The following is a 17,798-nucleotide window of genomic DNA, read 5'->3' on the forward strand; positions in this document are numbered from 1 at the left end:
CAGTTCCCCATCTTAGCTCTGGATACACATTGCAATCACCTGAGCAGATTCTAAAGAATCCCGATGCCTAGGCCTCACCTGTACAGATTCTACTTTAATTGGTCTGAGGTGGTGCCTGGCCCCTGGCATTTTTCAAAGTTCCCCAGGTGATTGTGATGTTTAGCCAAAGTGGAGAACCAGGGCCTAGACATTGTATAGCCTCATGATGCAGGTTCAGACCCCTCATGGGTAGGGCCAACAAGTACAGGTCCTCTGCTTGGGCCTAAGTGTATGTATGCCTGGCTAGGGGCTGGCCACATGTCTAGCAGCCCTCGATGACCCCATAGCAGCACCCAGGAAGCCTGGAGAAACAGAGCTGCATCTTCTACAATTTCCAGCCATGAGTGGCAGGAGCCAATGGCAATCATATTGGGAGTATGTCATGCACGTATGCCATGTGGTGGCCTGCTCTCGCTGGTGATCCATGGGCACCTAAAGGCTTTCTCCCCTTTACCGTATCCATTTCTTCATCTGCTATTTGGATTCAAAGAATACCCATGCCTCTTTGAACGGACTCCAGATGAAAGAGGCATTTGTGTGGTACCTTCAGTTCCTTGCAGGGAGCCAGTTTCCCTAGCAGGAAGGCTCTATTACAGAGTGGGAAGAGTTTAATCTCTATGGAGCTGTGCTACCCTAGGTAGGTCCCTTTACTTCTGAGTTTCAGTGTCCAAACCAGTAAAATGAAGACTCTATCTCCCAGAATGCTCTACATGAGCATGAAATGAGGTAACGTATGTGAGCCCCTAGTCAGCACCTGGCGCATACTAGGGGTTCAGCAAATTGCTTTCCTTCCAAGAATGCCATGGTTAGCTCTAAATCTTTTTAAAGTGATGTCAAATGGGGAATCTAAGACATGGTGTCCAACATAAGTAATAATTTGTTGCTGATAGGCTGAAGCCACTTGAACAACCCTTGGACTCCAAGCCCCTCAGCAGGCAGTTCCGGCCACCTCTTCATCTCTGTATCCCCAGCTGTACCACATGAGACGCCAGACTTTCTACACCAGAGGGTCTTGAGAGTGTTGTGAAGGAAGGTGTTGTGAAGCATGTCATCTCAAAGAGGTATTTGCTTCTAGTCACGGTATTTGCTTTTAAGTGGGATATTTGCTTGGGGTCAGGGGAGGGTGGCACCCTGAGTGGCACTGGGCCTGGCACAAAGCAAGTACTAATACCTGGATGCCAATGAATGGACTAGCCTTCCCTTCTCACAGCTTACCTCTCCTGTCCAATGGAGTCATGAAAGAAATGAAGATTAAGAGTGTAAGAAATAGTTCTGTTTATTGATTAGAACATGGTATAAAATTACAGCAATTTTCAGGCATTCTGGGCTTTCTGGGAGGGGCATGCAGTGCTGGGCTCTAGCAGGAGATGGAGTGAGGGCATGGACCACTGGGCATTGGCTCTCTTCCTGGGCACATTAAGGGACTTGCATTACCAGCACAGATGCCAATGTGAGAGAGAATTATTGGTTCTTTCCTCTGGAAACAAAGGATGTGGGCAATTTGTGTCACCAGACAATGCCATGCTTAAGAATTCAGTTCTAGCCTACATATGTTAGGTGCTGGCTCTCCCAATCTAGTCATATACGGATTCATACTGTTCTGTGTAATGCTCATTCTTCCCACCAAAAGAAGGGAAACAGGCACGTTGGTTTGGGAGGCCATCAGAGGATGGTGTGCATTTGGCTCAGGTCATCTTGCTTCCAGACGCATCAAGGTCTGCTGGAGGCGGTGGGCTGGGGCACGCAAGCAAAAAAGTGTGCACTACTGTAAGCTCAAGCAGAGGGACCTTCCATAGGGCAGCAGTGTGAAGAAATGAGCATGCTTCCAAAACAAACCCAATTTCATCTTGTCTCTCTCAAGAAGACGGAGAAGGAAGAGCTGGCCATCAGAGACTGAGCCATATGATGCTGGGTTCCATAGAAAGTCTCCAGTGGAGAATTCTTTCAAAATGCAAAAGGTGTTTCTGTCCCAAGAGTCGGTGTGTAAAATCAGAACGAGGGCAGAGCAAGGTGTTAAGAAGTGGTTGTTCAGTACAACGTCTCTGAGAGCCAGATGGCTGGGTTCACAGTTACATGACATTTTGGAATAGCTGGAGGGACCTCATGATGTTGTCATCCTGGGAAGGGAGGAAGGGGAAAAGAGAGGACAGTTAGAACTCTCCGAGGATTTTCCCTGAGAAGTTCTGTTACGGTGAGCAAGTCTCCAGCATGGGTTTCTCGTGCAGAAAGAACTCTGCAAGGGAATGAGAAACGGGGGTGGGGGCCCAGAAAGTAAGCAACTCAAGGCAAGAAGCACCTTCTCTGGCCTTAAGAAATTTGTAAGAAATAAATTATCCAGTGAAACAGTGAGTATTGCTTCTTTTTAGAAGCTCTGGGCAACTGCATTTTATCAAATGATTTTTCTCCATCTACTGAGGTGATTGCATTTTAAAAATTCTATTATGTCATTAATTATATTGATGAATTCTTGAATGTTAAACCAATCTAGCATTCCTGTAATAAACCCTATTTATTCTTTTTTTTTTTAACATATTACAGGATTTGATTTTTTGTACCTGTGTCCAGAGGGAATATATTAGCCTGAAAATTTTCTCACTTTGTAACAGCTTTGTCATGTTTTCTTATTAGGGTTATAATAGCCTCATAAATCAAGTTGAGAATTTTTTCTTCTTTCTCTATTCTCTGAATTTGTATGACATTAACATCCTTTCTTCCTTAGAAAGAGTTTGAAAGAATTTACCAGGTAAGACATCTGTGTTTGCCATTTTCTTTATGGGAAAGTTTTATTTATTTTTTTAAAGCATTTTTTAATGTTTATTTAATTTTGAGAGAGAGAGCGAGAGGGAGAGAGAGAGAGAGAGAGAGAGGAGGAAGAGCAGAGAGAGAGGGAGACACAGAATCTGAATCAGGCTCTAGGCTCTGAGCTGTCAGCACAGAGCCTGACATGGGACTCGAACTCACAAACCGTGAGATCATGACCTGAGCCTAAGTCAGTTGCTTAATGAAGCCGCTCAGGCGCCCCTATGGGAAAGTTTTAAATTAAGGATTCAATTTCTTTGACACACATAGGACTATTCAGATTTTCTATTTCTTTTGGTGTTAGTTTTGATAAATTATATTTGTAAGGAGTTTGTAGACTTCGCATGTTGCCAAATTTATTGAATAACTGACTTTTATCTTTACGATGTCTGTAAAACCTGTAGTGTTGTTACCCTTTCCATTCCTGATATTGATAGCTTGAGTGTTCTTTCTTTTTTGTTTGAATCAATCTTGCTAAGCATTTATCAGTTTTATTTATTTTTTCAAAGAGGCAAATTTTGGTTTTATTGATTTTCTTTTTGCATGTCTCTATTATATGTTCTCTATTTTACATTTACATTTTTCTATTGTATATTCCCTAGGAAATAAGTATTGAATGTAGAACATGTTTGGCTATTAAACAACATACTTCTAAGTCCGTGGGTCAGAGAAGAAAATATTTTGAATTAAAATATAATGAAAATATGACATATTATAATCTATGGGATCTAAAGCAGTAGTTAAAAGAAATTTTATCCCTCTGTATGCACGTATTAGAAAAGAATGGTTGAAAATAAATGATCTAAATCTCCATCTCAAAAAGCTAGAAAGAAAACCTAAAAATTAAATTAAAATGAAACAGAAGGAAGAAAATAATTTACAGCACAAATGATAAAGTAGAAAGCATACCTATGATAGAAAAAAAATCAACAAAGAGAAAAGTTGATTCTGGGTGTCTGAAATCTTTTAAAAGTTGCTAGATCTTTTTTTTTTTAAGTTTATTTATTTATTTTGAGAGAGAGAGCATGAGCAGGGAAGGGGCAGAGAGAGAAGGAGAAAGAATCCCTTTCTCTGCACTGTCAGTACAGAGCCTAATGTGAGACTCAAACTCACAAATGGAGAGATCATGACTTGAGCCAAAATCAAAAGCTGGACGCTTAACTCACCAAACCACTCAGGTGCCCCTAAAAGTTTCTAGAACTTTTAAAAGAAGTCTATGGAGTCAGGCTGTCTAAATTCAAATCGTGGATCTGTCATTTACTAGCTGGGTGACCTTACTCCCTTTGTGCCTCAGTTTCTTTATGTTAGAGTAGCATCCATCACCATATATATCTATGGGTGGGTTGTGAGCAAGAAATGAGCAATACAAATTTTGTCTCAGTTTTCTCTTCTTTAAAATGTGTATGATCAATACTACCGTGCACCCAGTTCATGATGATTAACATGTTGAAATATTTCTATCCTTGTTGGTAAATGAGCCTTCCATCCAGCATCTGTGCCTCTGGCTATCTGGCAACTGGCACAGGACCGCTGGAGCACCCAAAGATCCATCAGCTAGTGGGTCGGAAAGCTTAGAAGGATCCCTCTGGGCACAGCTCCTTGACCATGAGGTCAAGGTCAGTTAAGAGTGGTTAGTTCTCAGTCCGCTCTCATTATAAAACATTTTGAATATCACGACCAAGGCTAAGCTCGCACAGCGCCACCACCTCTCAGGATGGTTGTGAGGTTTATGCAAAATACTTGAAACTTGGTAGGTGCTCAGTATGTATATTGATAACTTCTCCTCTGCTTTGTGTATCTGCAGTTCTTACTGGGTGAGCTCAGAGTAACTGTACTTTTCTGAAATAAATGGGGGATAGAAATGCATTTTTCTAAAGTAGATAAAAGCAACTATTTCTAGTTCAATTGCTGGCAGAGGCTCCGGGCTAGTCTATCCTTTTGCGGAATGAAAATGTCTTCCAAGGACCCGCAGGATCAGGATCATCTGAGTGAGTGTTAGAAAAGCAGTGCCTCGGGGTGCCTGGGTGGCGCAGTCTGTTAAGCGTCCGACTTCAGCCAGGTCACGATCTTGCGGTCCGTGAGTTCGAGCCCCGCGTCAGGCTCTGGGCTGATGGCTCGGAGCCTGGAGCCTGTTTCCGATTCTGTGTCTCCCTCTCTCTCTGCCCCTCCCCCGTTCATGCTCTGTCTCTCTCTGTCCCAAAAATAAATAAATGTAAAAAAAAAAAAAAAAGAAAAGCAGTGCCTCAAGCCCTGCTCCAGACCTACTGAATTGGAATCTGCATTTTAAGGAGATCCTCAAGGAGGTTGGTTTGCACAGTAAAGTTTTAGCAGCGTTGATCCCCAGGACATTTGTGTTAAAACAAAGATTTCTAGAGCCTCGCCCCCAATCTAGTGTTCATTTTCAGAACCATCTGGGCAATTTTGGGGCATACCATGGCTTGAGAATTACAGCTTTAGATTTTTTTCCCAGCTACCCCCTCGTAGTCTGAGGAGTGGGTCACTGAGCTGGAAGCCTGTTGAAAAAGCAGAGTGTTGTCCACTTGAGAAGCCTATGGTTTCACAGAGACCTCCCTGGCCTTTAACATCCCCCCCACAATCCTCAGGCTGTGTGGCTCAGCCTGTGTTTAGCCAAGACCAACCACAGCCCAGCTCTAGGAGGGGATGGAATGGAATTCTACCTGAGGTAGAGAGGGTATCTCAGCTCTCCCTTCTGCAGGGCCCCAGGCCTCAGATTTTCTTTCCTGGATCTAGTATGTTTTGTGCTCTGAGGTCTCTCCTTACCTCCTGACAGGATTCAAGAAATTCGTCTAAAGTCACGATGCCATCTTTATTTTTGTCCATTTTCTGGAAGACACAACAGAAAGCACTTTAACGAACCTGGGAATCTGCATTCCAAAACTTGCTCTTTGTTAACCACCTTTGCCCCGAGAATTCGGGTGGTCTTTCACTGGCCAGACAATCCCACCCAACTCCCTGGTTACAGCATTTTGAGCCCCATAAGCTTCCTTAAAATTGAGAGACTTGCTCCAGACTCTCATTGCCTCATCACCAGATTATTCTGCTGATACCCTAACATGTCTTCCCCAGACTCTCCCCCAGCCTGTCCACCTGGCAAAGAGAACACTGCATGTGAGAGGTTCGACTTCTGTCTCTGTCACTTACTGTGTGACCTCGAGTGAGTCTTTAAGCCTCTCTGAGTCTCTGCTTTTCCCATCTGCGAAGTGAGAGGATTAGACTAGAATGAGCTGGGACATTCTTCAATACTCTACCACTCGCTTACTTTCTTACAAAAACACCACTGTGGTCATGCTACTCTTCCACTCATGGAATAACTATAGTCACCCAAGCAAGACTGAACTCTTCAATGCAAGACCTCACACTCCAGCCCCTCCTCGTTTCCAATCTTCTCTCCCACTACTCCCCAGACATAAATGCTTAACACTTACACAAATGTGTTTAATGACGTCTTCTCTGGTTACTCTGCTCCACCAAGAATTTGTATGGAATGTAGAAGCTGTACTGTAGCATTTCTATTTCATAATACACTTCCCTGTTCCATTGTCTAGTATATACTTGCTTGCTTAATGAGATCATCTATTACTTGAGGATGACGCATTTTCTAATTCTTTTCTGTTTTCTACAATGCATAGGACAGAGTTGGACACACACCACTTGCTCAGAGGCTTGTGGGTTGGCTGGTCTAAGTTGGGCTTAAAGCTCGCGCACGACGTGTGTGCACTTACTTGGAAGAAGACATCCACGTGCTGCCTTGGAGTGTCTTCTCTGAGCACGGGATATGTGTATTTCCCCATCATGTCATAGATGGCTTTGACAATGTCCATCATCTCCTGGAGGATATGGAAGCACAGTGTGAGAACATGAGGTCAGTCTCTTTTTATGTGACAGTTTGGGGCTCCTTGTCCCCCTTGTGATTGAAAGTGATTAAAAGGACTCTCTTCAGCTGATGAGAAGGGCTGAAGGGCTATATTCTGAGAGGAGGCAGTGGGACATTCTCTTTGCCTTCAGAAGCTCTTGGATAGGTTACCTTTTCTTAAGCATTATCCTCAGTGAGGGGTTATATGGGGGGTTGGGGTGAACATGTTTGTGTACTGATTGGCCCACACTCCATTTTTGGAAGACCCTCTCCCTACTCCACAATTCCCTTGAATGGTTGGCCTGGGTGGTTGTGTTTGTACTGGGTGACCTGTCTCTGTGACCACTGCTAATTTGGAACAAAGGTGGACGTCTGACTAAAGCTGGGCTACTCTGTTTTTCTCCCTGGAGAAGTTTAGCTGATGAGGCACAGAAACTGTAATCAGGAGTGATAGAACCCTGGGACTCGAAAGTCAAGTGGCGTTGGGGCCAGAGTCAGTGCCACAGGCAAGCCATTTCCAGGTTTTAGCTGAGGTTGAGTGAAAACAGACATCAAAAACTTGTGCAGAAGAGTAGAAGTTCTGTGAAGAGGAGAAGGGAGCGAATACACAGAAAGTAGAGAAGAAGAGAAAAATGCAGGGAGAAAGAGAGGAGAGGAGAGAAAGGAGTAGAGGAAGGAGAAGGGAGGTGGGGGTGGGGGGAGAAACAGACACCTGTTCCCATGAGCACATACATGCATACCTGCACACACACACACACACACACACACACTCACACTCTCACTCACATATACTCACACATACATACTGTATACTCACATACACTCAGGCTCTCTGAGAAAAACAGTTGAAGAAGACAGAAACAGTAACAAGGACTCAAGAAGCCGCAGAGAGGCAGTGTCTCAGAACCCTTACTCTATAAACTAAAACCTCCTCTTGCACCTCCCCACCCCTCTGTTGCTAGCAACTTGAACCTGTCATTCTTGCAGAGGAGTGTGGCCATCTTGATCTCAGCAATGCTGGAGGAGGGTGAGGAAACAGAGGGGACAAAAGGGGGGTGGAGAGAGAGAGAGGAGACTAACAACCTTCTAGTTTCAATAGAGTTTACACAAGTTCCATCAGACTAACTGTATCTTTATAGGAAATCTCTCAGCTTAAGCTAATTTATTTTGATGATTTTTTAAAAAGTTTATTTCTTTATTTTGAGAGAGAACATGAAAGAGTGGGGGAGGGGCAGAGAGAGAGGGAGAGAGAATCCCAAGCAGGCTCCACACTGTCAGTACAGAGCCGATGTAGGGTTTGAACTCACAAACCGTGAGATCGTGACCTGACCTGAAACCAAGAGTTGGATGCTTAACTGACTGAGCCACCCAGGTGCCCCTATTTTGATGATTTTTTATATTTGTAACCAAAAGACCTCTTTCTACAAAGTCATTCTTGTTTGATGAGGCCTGAAAGATGTTACAAATGCTGTCATGTTTTCTTTCTAATCTTTCAATGCTTCTGGATACAGAATAAGTGATCATTAAATATTTATTAAAATAGTTAAATTGTTCTTATTATTAGTTTATAGATCTGTTTCCTCAAGACCGTGAACTCGTGAGGACATGCTTGGTCCTTCATTGCTAAGGTCTCTGCATGGGCTGGGAGCCCAGTAACTGTTGAGTGGGTCTGTGATGTTCTGATCACGCTGACCAGGCGTGGTATTCCATGGCCCCTCCTCCAAATGCAGGAAATAGGGTGCAGGAAGGCAGCCTTGTCTTTGAGATATTTGAAATAGTGTCTACGGAGACCCAGGGGACAGACTCTATCTTGGGGTCCTTGTCTGCTACTCTTCATTCCAGGTGCTTATTTTATTTGTATGTGTTTTTAACCTATTAATACTTTTAGACTTATACAAAAGCTGTAGGAATAGAACAGAGCATGCACCTATACCTTTGACCCAGGTTCTCCTAATTTTAACTTGCAAAACCACAGCACAAGGAAACTGACAGGAAACTGACCCAGGAAACTGACATTTCTACAACAATGCTACAGTGCTATTAAGGAAACTATCAAGCTTATTCACCTCTCAACAGATTTTCCCCTAGTGTCTTTTTTATGGTTAAGGATCTCTCATCCATCTAACTGTTGTGTCCCCTTAGTCTCCTCTAACCTGTGACCGTTTCTGATTGTCTTTCAAGAGCAAGGCACTTCTGATATGAAGTGTCAGTTATTATGCTGATCAGTTATTTTGTAGAATGTCTCTGCTCGTGTTAGTTCCTGGTTTTCTGATGATTAGGTTGAAGTTATGCATTTTTGACAAGAATACCAAATCAGTGATATTATATCCTTCTTGGTGCATCCTATCAAAGTGGTTCTTGATATATCGTGTTAATGGCGATGTTAACCTTGATCATTTGATTAAAGGGGGTGCCTATCAAGTTCCTCCCCCGATCTTAGTTTCTTTCAGTGGATCTTGCCTGCAAAAATGATTACTGTGGTGTTTGCCTAATGCTGACTTTGTATTTCCTTTATTCCTTCTTTATTTATTAATTAGAATTCTTCTTTAAGGAAGAATTGTCCCTTATCCCCTATTTATCTATGAATTCAATTATTTATTTGAGTACATATTTATTATTTATTTGAACACATATTATTTGAATACATATAATCTATAATTATATATATATATAATTTAGTAGGGACTCATGGATGTGTTCTTTATTTTATACCTTATAATCTAATACTAACTTTTTTGTTTTTTTTTTTTTTTAGAGGTAGAGTGTATGTGCAAGCAGAGGAGAGGGGGAGAGAGAGAGAGAGAGAGAGAGAGAGAGAGAGAGAGAGAGAATCTGAAGCAGGCTCCACGCTCAGTGAAGAGCCTGATGCAGGGCTCGATCCCACAACTCTGGGATCGTGACCTGCGCCGACCAGAGTTGGGACACTCAACTGACTGAGCCACTCTGGCACCCCTAACACTAGCATTATTAGATATATTGCTCAAATTGTTCTGGTTTTGGTGATTAGGAACTTTTTCAGACTTATTCCTGCAGCTTTTTGACATGTCCCAGCCTTCCTCTCTCCCCCACCTCACTACTTCTTCCTTCCTTCTTCCTTCCTTCCTTCCTTCCTTCCTTCCTTCCTTCCTTCCTCTCTCTTTTTCTTCTTTCTTTCTTTCTTTCTTTCCTTCTTTCCTTCTTTCCTTCTTTCCCTCTATTTCTCTTTTTTCAAGCACCCCAGTACTTTCCAGCACTACAAGATACTCCAGGCCCATCTTGCATTTTCTCGGTCCTAGTCCTGGAATCACCCACTTCTTGAAGGAGACTGGCTCCTTTAGCTGGAGAATGATATTCAGACACCAAGGTCTGGTTGCGAGGTGTCCTCATTGCTGGAGGGGTGTCATTGTCTTAGACCCTCCCAAGAAACAGAAATGGGAAATAAACGTCTCTACCCATGGGTTTATTTTAAAATGTAGGCTTTGTAAGTCCTTCATATCTGCATTGTTATAGGTTTCTTTCCTGAGTACCTTTTATAAGAGGAAGGATTTAAGACCAATTTTGATTGCTGTCTCAGGATTCTCATTGCCTATAATTTGGATGAGATTATCTCCAAATGATTGTCAGGGGGAAGATCCAGCTATCTTTTCTAGGAAGCTGCTTATCCACACTTTCTTTTTCTTTTAAGGGGTTCTTTATTAATTCTGCCATCAAGAGAGGTCTGATGGGTATAAATGGGAACAATATTGTCTGGTCTACAAACAAGGAAGAGGGAGCTGGAGATAGTGAGATTATTCAAGTGATGGAATTATGGCTGAACCAAGGTTGACAACCGTGTTATAAGTCCCATTTTAGGGTCTTTTCTTTATCTATTTTGTAAAGTAGTATTTGAATATTTTGTCATAGCACATATTTGAGTATGTACAGAAGCATTACATTCTTTGAAAAATTGAGATAATATTATACATACGATTTTAAAAGATGAATTTTTACATCTTAATACTTTTGTATGATCTTAAACGGCCATCTGTTATCCCATTACATGTATTTCTTGGAATCCACTGAACATATCTGTTATTAGTAGATATTAGGGTTTCACATGTGGGGGATCATTCATCACTTGATTTTCAGCACCTAGAACACCTAATAAGCCCTCAAATATATGTTGAGCAAATGCACGACTGAATGAATGAAGACTGAATGTCAGAGGGAAATTTGCAGGGCTGGGGTGAGACCTGGAGGCACTGGGCTTGGCACTGGGCTTGGCACTCAGAAGCTCAGGGAATGGGATGTTACAGGATGCTATGTCCAAGCTTCAGCTGAGATACCAAAATACAGTAGATACCAAAGTGAGTTTTGAGACAGACCTGTGGGTATTTCACTGGCTAGACACCACAGGTGGCTCTAAAAGTGTCAGGCAGTGAAGACTCAGACATTATTTGTGATTTGTTAAGAGATGGCTGCACTTGCCATCGTCCCCTTCTGTGGTTTTATTAGTAGGCAAAATAGATTGTGGCCAGGGTGATCCTATTGCAATCTCCCTTCTCTCTTCTGGATGATGTCTGCAATTCTACCATTCCAACTTTTAGCTTTTTTTTTTTTTTTTTTTAGTGTTTATTTAGTTTTGAGACACAGCGCGAGCTGGGGAGGGGCAGAGAGAAAGGGAAACACAGAATCCGAAACAGGCTCCAGGATCCAAGCTGCCAGCACAGAGCCCGATGTGGGGCTCGATCCCACAAACCATGAGATCATGACCCGTGCTGAAGTCGGACGCTCAACCGACTGAGCCACCCAGGCGCCCCTCCAACTTTTAGCTTTAATTTGTGACTATTAACCTATGAAATGTGAGTTCTCCTAGGAAGAGTAACTCTACACAAAAATCATTTGCATTCCCTTTGGAATGTACACTGAATACATGTGACCCAGTGACAATAAATGAATCTGCTTAATCCTTTCTTGAGTACTTGGGGGCAGGGCAGGGTGGGGCAATGGGGTAGGTCAAAGGTGACCAAGAATCTCTCTGTTAGCCCCAAGGCAGATCCCTCCTCATTCAGACAGTTTCATTCTCCAGACGGGGCTGTTTACTGTTTAATTAGATGCCTTCATTGAGCCTCCTTCGTGACCCTGGCCTCAGCTCACTTACCTCTTTGTTTATGTATCCATCTTTATTGATGTCATACAAATTAAATGTCCACCTTAGCTTTTCATGGACGGTTCCTCTCAGTAAAATCGACAGAGCAGTTACAAAGTCCTGACAAATGAAAGAGGCATTAATGACATTAACCACCAAGCCTTGGGGTGGGAGGAAGCTCTGTCTTTGGGTCAGACTCTATGACTGCTTTTATATAGTGGTATCTCCCATGTCCTCTGTCCCCTGAAGGACATGGCCAAGCTCAGCGAAAGTGCCCCCCTTCCATTCCCTACCCTGCCCCATTTTGGGGGAACAGAGCGTCCTTGAGGAAGAAAGTATGTGCTGACATCTCCAGACACAGGTAAACACAGCCTCCTGTGGCACTGCCCTATCCCACAGCTGCAGTTAGCCTCAGAAAGGCAGTATAGTCTACCACCGGAGTTCAAATCCCTCTGTTACCTCTTCCTAGCTGTTTGACCTTGGAAAAAACACTCAATCTCTCTTTGCCTCACCGTCCTCTTCTGTAAACTGGTAATAAATAATAGAACACTACCTTGTGGGTTACTATGAGGATTAAATGAGTTAATACATGCAAAGCACTAGTACAGAGTCTGTCTCGTGGTAAGCTCGGTGTGAACGTGAGCTGTTACACTCTTTTCCTTAGTCCCTCTGAGGCCCTGAGTTCCCAGAGGGGTGGGGCAGCTGCTGTTTCTCTATCTTCAGGAAATGTTTGTTAAATGGATGATGGACTGAAGCATCTGAGGACCTGACTGTCCCATCAATAGCACACAGTTTAGAAGAGGATATGGTGAGGACCCCGGGACTCTGAGACAAGCATACCTCGAACTTCACGGAGCCTGTCTGGGTGGTGTCGAAGGCGTGGAAGAGGTAATGGGCATACATGCTGGCATCTGAAAGGCACAGAAGGAAAGGCAGGTGACGGGAGCCGGGGCTTCACAGAGGGAAGGGAGAATGCTTGGAAACAATAAGGAAGAGAAGAGGGTGCTGCTGGGGTGATGGAAAGGAGGAAAGGCAGTGTGGGCAAGCCCACTGTGTAAACAGGGACCCATGTGGCTGTCCTGGATTTTAGGTGCAAAGTTCTTAGGACAAAGACAAGCCCTCACCCCTACATCTAGCCATCCCTGGAGGAAGACCCTCCTGCTGGTTCACATGGGTAATTCTTGGTGGGTGAGTGACGTGGCAACTGTGGGAAGAAGGCGCCCTGCTGAGTGATGTGCAATGCCATGGAGTGAGTACTCACTAGGGAGCAGACAGACCTGGGCTTGGCTAGCAGCTCTCTCCCTATGTAGCTGTGTGAACAGGCATCTAGCAGAACCTCTCTGAGCTCCTCTTTCCTGTCTCTGTACAAAGGGATGTAGCAAAACCTATCTCTTGGAATTTTTGAAAAAGTATGTTAAACTTTTCACATAGTCACATCATCTTAACCATCACCATTCCTGCCAAATGGTCAAAACTCAATAAACTGTGGCTCAACAGAATTCAACAGCAGTGGTTATGGGGTCTTCATGGGGTGAAGCTGCTCCCCAACTTGCAGAGGGGCCCTGTACGGGGTCCCACACTTAGGAGGGCCCCATCTGTGCTGAAGAGGCCCATGAGAGACAGAGCCCAAGAAATGTTTGGGACACTTGGATCTCCATTTCATCAGGACCCAGGGAAGGGATCCTGCAGGAGATAGCTCCTGGGGGCAGGAAGTGAAGTGGCACGTGACTCATAGAAGCCTTGGGAAAGAGCCATTGATGTCTTAGGCCCATGGAGGCAGAGCAACTTCCTTCAGGAGTCAGGCACGGCAACAGAGTGTCTGTGGGCCTGGCACACTCACTAACCTGGACTTCTATGCACAGCTTTATGTTCCCTACATCTTTTTGGATTCATTTATTTCTACAGTCTCTGGTATTGAAATTATTTTTCAAAGTTTCACCTTGCCCTCAGCTGTTGTAAGGAAAAGAATGGAGGGTGTGTAGCAAAATGGTGGAACCAACATGGCGGAGCTTTACATCAGACACTTACGGGATAGAATCCTGCTCTGCTACTTACTGGCTGCGTTATCTTGATCTTGATCTTGAGTGAATTGCTAACTTCTCTGAGACGTTGTTGTCCATCTGGGATATGATACAGTACCTGCTTTCTAGAGCTGATATGAGACTTTATGATATTGCTTTATTAATCTCTTCTCCTCTCTTGGAGAGGATCCATTTCAGAGCTCTTTTCTGCTAAAACTTTAGCTAATTCCATATCTTGTAATAAGGGAGGGGAATCTTACTCTGAGTTGTCCCTGCTGTTGAGGAGGAGACAGATACAAGAAACATGAACCTGGAGGAAGAAAGGCTGCTTACCAGAGAAGGAGTTGGGAAGGATCTTTTCAAGATCAGACTCACCTCCATGAGGGAAAAACTGAGCGTAGATCTGCTTGAATGTTTCTTCATTGACCACACCACTGGGACACTCCTGCATGAAGGGGAGAGAGTCAGTGGGAGGGAGGGCTGCCTGGCCCCGAAGGAGGAGACTGGGTCCAGCCTTGGGGTTTAGGATTCCTCATCATCCCTGATGAACAGGGACTGGGCAAACACCTGTACACTTCTGTGCCTCCAGGTGAGTGGCCAGGAGATAGCCCTGCCTTAAGAATGAAGCTGCCTTGCAAAATGATGAGACATCCTCAGAGAATTGGCACTGTGAGGTAGAAACAGCTTGGGATTTGGGCCTAGGAAGGTCTGGGTTTGGATCCTGGCTCAGCCTCTTCTAGGCTTCGCAACTTTGGGTGAATTAGTGTCTGATCCTCAATGTCCTTACCTGTAAAATGGGGCTAACAGTACCTTCTGACAAGGCTGTCATGAGGTTTAATATATGAAATAATACGGCAAATTAATACATGGGCATTCAGGCTTACACTTCAGTCTTTATGAGCTCAGCACAGACCTAAATCTCATCAGTTCTGGGGCACCGACAATATTGACAGTGTGAATGGGTCACACTAAGGCTAGAAGCTGGGCCAAGGTGAATTCTCCAAGGTTGTGCCTGCCATGTTGTGAAGTTCCTGGGCTATTGGCCAGTTTCCCATCTATGGAGATTGCCTCATTCTTGCCTGAAGTCTTTCTTTCTAGCCAGGTGATCTTGCTCTCATGTCTTTATAGAATTGGCCTTCCTTTTACAACTACACACATGGAAAACTCTCTGATGGGCCCTGTTGACATTTGGAAGAGCTTTGCTCCAGATGGGAAATCCTGCCTGGGCCTTCAGATGCCCTGTGGGCCTTACATTTTTGAAGCCTCGATAAAGAACTTGCAGCTCCCTCTTGGTGAAATTGGTCTGGGCCTCCAGCTGCTCCAGTCCCTCAGGCCGATGGCAAACCATGGTCATCTCCAGCTCATCTTCAATCTTATCTGGAACCAGAGGAGATGGCATTGGAGTGGCTGACCTTAGTGGCCACTTGTCAGACCACAGTCTGGGCTGTCAAAAGAGTAGTGTTATGACCTGGGATAAGGGATTCGGGGCTGGGGTCACACTGCAGATGATCCTTCTGCCTTGACCACCCCCCCATCCCCAACCCAGTCACTTCTGTCTCACACTCAGTCCAGTCATTACCCCAGGGGTGTCAGACACTACTCAGGGAGGGAGCTTCAGGCTGGAGATGAACACGTTCCAAGTGGAGATGAAGGCAGGAGTGCTAAAAATAAGTCCATAATGAAAACTTTCCCTTTCTTTCAAAATAACTTCTTTGCACATTCAATTTGCTGCCCACTGAACCATGTGAATATTCTAGAGACACAGGTAAGTGAGTGGAATGATTAACAGCTTTCAAACAGCAAAGGGAAACAACTCTATTAAAAATGTAGAGCAAACTCTTACCATTTGGTACGAATAGATGAAGGCTAACCCAATTTGGCAAAAAGTTCCAATTATGGCATGTTAAATATTAATTTAAGAGTACGAGTGTATTTTACAGTGTTGTTTTGTAATGTCTACTAGACATTCTTAAATAATAGGCAAGGGACTTAAATGGGAACTACTTGATATAAATCAAAGCTTCTGAAGCGTTTGAGGGGTTCCAAAAACAGTTGTCTGAAGTAGCAGTTTGTTCCTCCAATAAGAATGACAATGTAATATAATTTTTCACCAGTTATTGAGAAAGGGTCAGTCAAAGCAAGAAATCTGCCCATCTCCTACTGAAGGACCACAAACTGAATAAGCGGAGGTTTCCACACTTTACCATCACAGCAGGATAAATGAGTGTTTTCCTCTGGGTCCTGCCAGACGCTTTCTATAAATTTATTCCAATCAAGAATCAATTGTCGACTAACCTTCGCTGCCCATTGTTGTCGTGCAGACATAAGCAAATCCATATACTGAACGACTGTACATCTGGGCCGGCAAGAATAGCGATGAGATGGGCAAGCTGCTGGGAACGCCACACTCCACATGACATCCCATGACCATGGAGGGTGGGGGGCAGGCTGTGTTTCTGAGAGAACAGGGTGAGCAAGTGCTTTCCACTGAGTATATCTGTCTAGTCAGTGCCAAGCTCTTGCTATCAGATTTTCTCTTCAATTGTCACTTTTCCTTTTGAGACTGTGAGCTTAATACAAAAGGAAACTCTCCAAATGAGTTTGCGTCTTGGACATCTTCCCTAAGGAAATGGATGTTTGGGGAAGGTGCCAGGGAGAGGCAGAAGAACTTGGTAATAATTCCCAGTGGTTGTCTTTCTTGTGTGCTGGGCAACTGGTATCACCTTATCCTCTTGGGAGTAGGGCAGATTATTTAATATAAATAAGATACTCTGTTTATACAACATAGCTGTAAGTGACCCATTTCTTTTTAATTCTTACAGAGCCTTTAATTATTGTTTTGTTTGTAGCTAACAAGTGGCAATTACCTTAACATTGCAGCATTTCTATGTAAATCAAAGGGCTGATCCACCCCTCCAACGCCCCCCCCCACGTAAATTTAATTCAGAATACTTGCCTATATTTTTAGCTCATTTTAAAATAGAAATAAAATTATTGGTTTGAATCTCCCAGTGTTAGATTTAATAGCAATTTTATTTTGAAAAACACAGATATTTAAAAGTGTGAAGAGAGGTGAACTATTAAAATGGAAACAAGGAAGGCAGAAATGTATTTTTTGGAAGAAATGATGTATTTTTGCATGCATATAGTATACCATTCTCACTTTAACTTATCCGGAAGCTGAAAAGACTTCTTTTGAAAGATTGTCTTGTTTCTATTAATCTTCCTGTGACTGAATTCTTCACAAGATCAGGGAAGTCTGTTTGCGGAAGTCTGTGAGAATCTCTCTGATTCATAAGCTGCACTTACTTACCATCTCCTCTATTATAAATGCACTAAGTAGTTACTGAAATATCAAATATTAAGCCCACTTCATTAAGGGAGAACTAGACTTTATCAATAAATGATTTGTTTGCTGTCTGGGCAGAGGGATCAATTTCCGTATTGGATTCCATAATATCTGAATATTGGGATGATGATTGCCAAGCTTTGGTTTTGTTTTGCTTCTCATCACCCTCTAATTGTCAGGCTGTGGTAACATCAGTCACTGAAGGAAATTCATGTCTTTGGGGCTCAAGATGCTGGGAAGTAGCCTGCGTGTCTTCAACCAGTGGTTCTCAATTTTTTGTTTTAATGTATTTCATAGTAAGAGCTACAATTAACAGCACATTCCAGGATGCACATACATATAAACAAAGATTTTATGACATATTTTGAAGCAAAAATTTCCTTAAACACTTTTCCCTATTGATGTGAGATGTACTCTGATCTCAATTTTAATCTATTTCTTTGTAAAATTGTGTTAACCTTCATGTGTCATGACCTGTGAATGGAAAACACTGAGTTGTCTACACTTGTGGCAACCTTCTAGAAGGGCCCACATCTCAGCATTCCTCTCCCTCATACCTGCTCTCTCTTCCCCTCCTTCATCTAGTTCCAGCCACTATAAATATATTCT

At 43.3% G+C, this 17,798-nt stretch overlaps 1 protein-coding gene across 8 annotated transcripts in view; it reads right to left on the reverse strand.

The window, feature by feature from the left end:
- Positions 1-2,108: 2,108 nt before the first annotated feature.
- The window catches only part of KCNIP1 (potassium voltage-gated channel interacting protein 1), a 344,358-nt gene continuing 328,668 nt past the window's right edge, over positions 2,109-17,798 (reverse strand). For 6 of the 8 annotated variants that reach the window (XM_047072993.1, XM_047073018.1, XM_047073000.1 and 3 more), the window contains 7 exons: positions 15,093-15,217; positions 14,216-14,285; positions 12,660-12,730; positions 11,832-11,939; positions 6,582-6,686; positions 5,620-5,682; positions 2,109-2,156 (listed from right to left, as the gene is read on the reverse strand). In XM_047072993.1, the coding sequence (XP_046928949.1) occupies positions 2,109-2,156; positions 5,620-5,682; positions 6,582-6,686; positions 11,832-11,939; positions 12,660-12,730; positions 14,216-14,285; positions 15,093-15,217 (590 nt within the window). Of the gene's footprint in view, positions 2,157-5,619; positions 5,683-6,581; positions 6,687-11,831; positions 11,940-12,659; positions 12,772-13,815; positions 13,829-14,215; positions 14,286-15,062; positions 15,218-17,798 lie in introns of those variants that run through there. The other 2 variants (XM_047073008.1, XM_047073056.1) reach the window with 2 other exon arrangements.

This window comes from Lynx rufus, unplaced genomic scaffold (assembly GCF_022079265.1).
Source record: "Lynx rufus isolate CCGP_SWC_20201006 ecotype Redwood Valley unplaced genomic scaffold, mLynRuf1.p SCAF_1, whole genome shotgun sequence".
In the NCBI taxonomy this organism is placed as follows: Eukaryota; Metazoa; Chordata; class Mammalia; order Carnivora; family Felidae; genus Lynx; species Lynx rufus.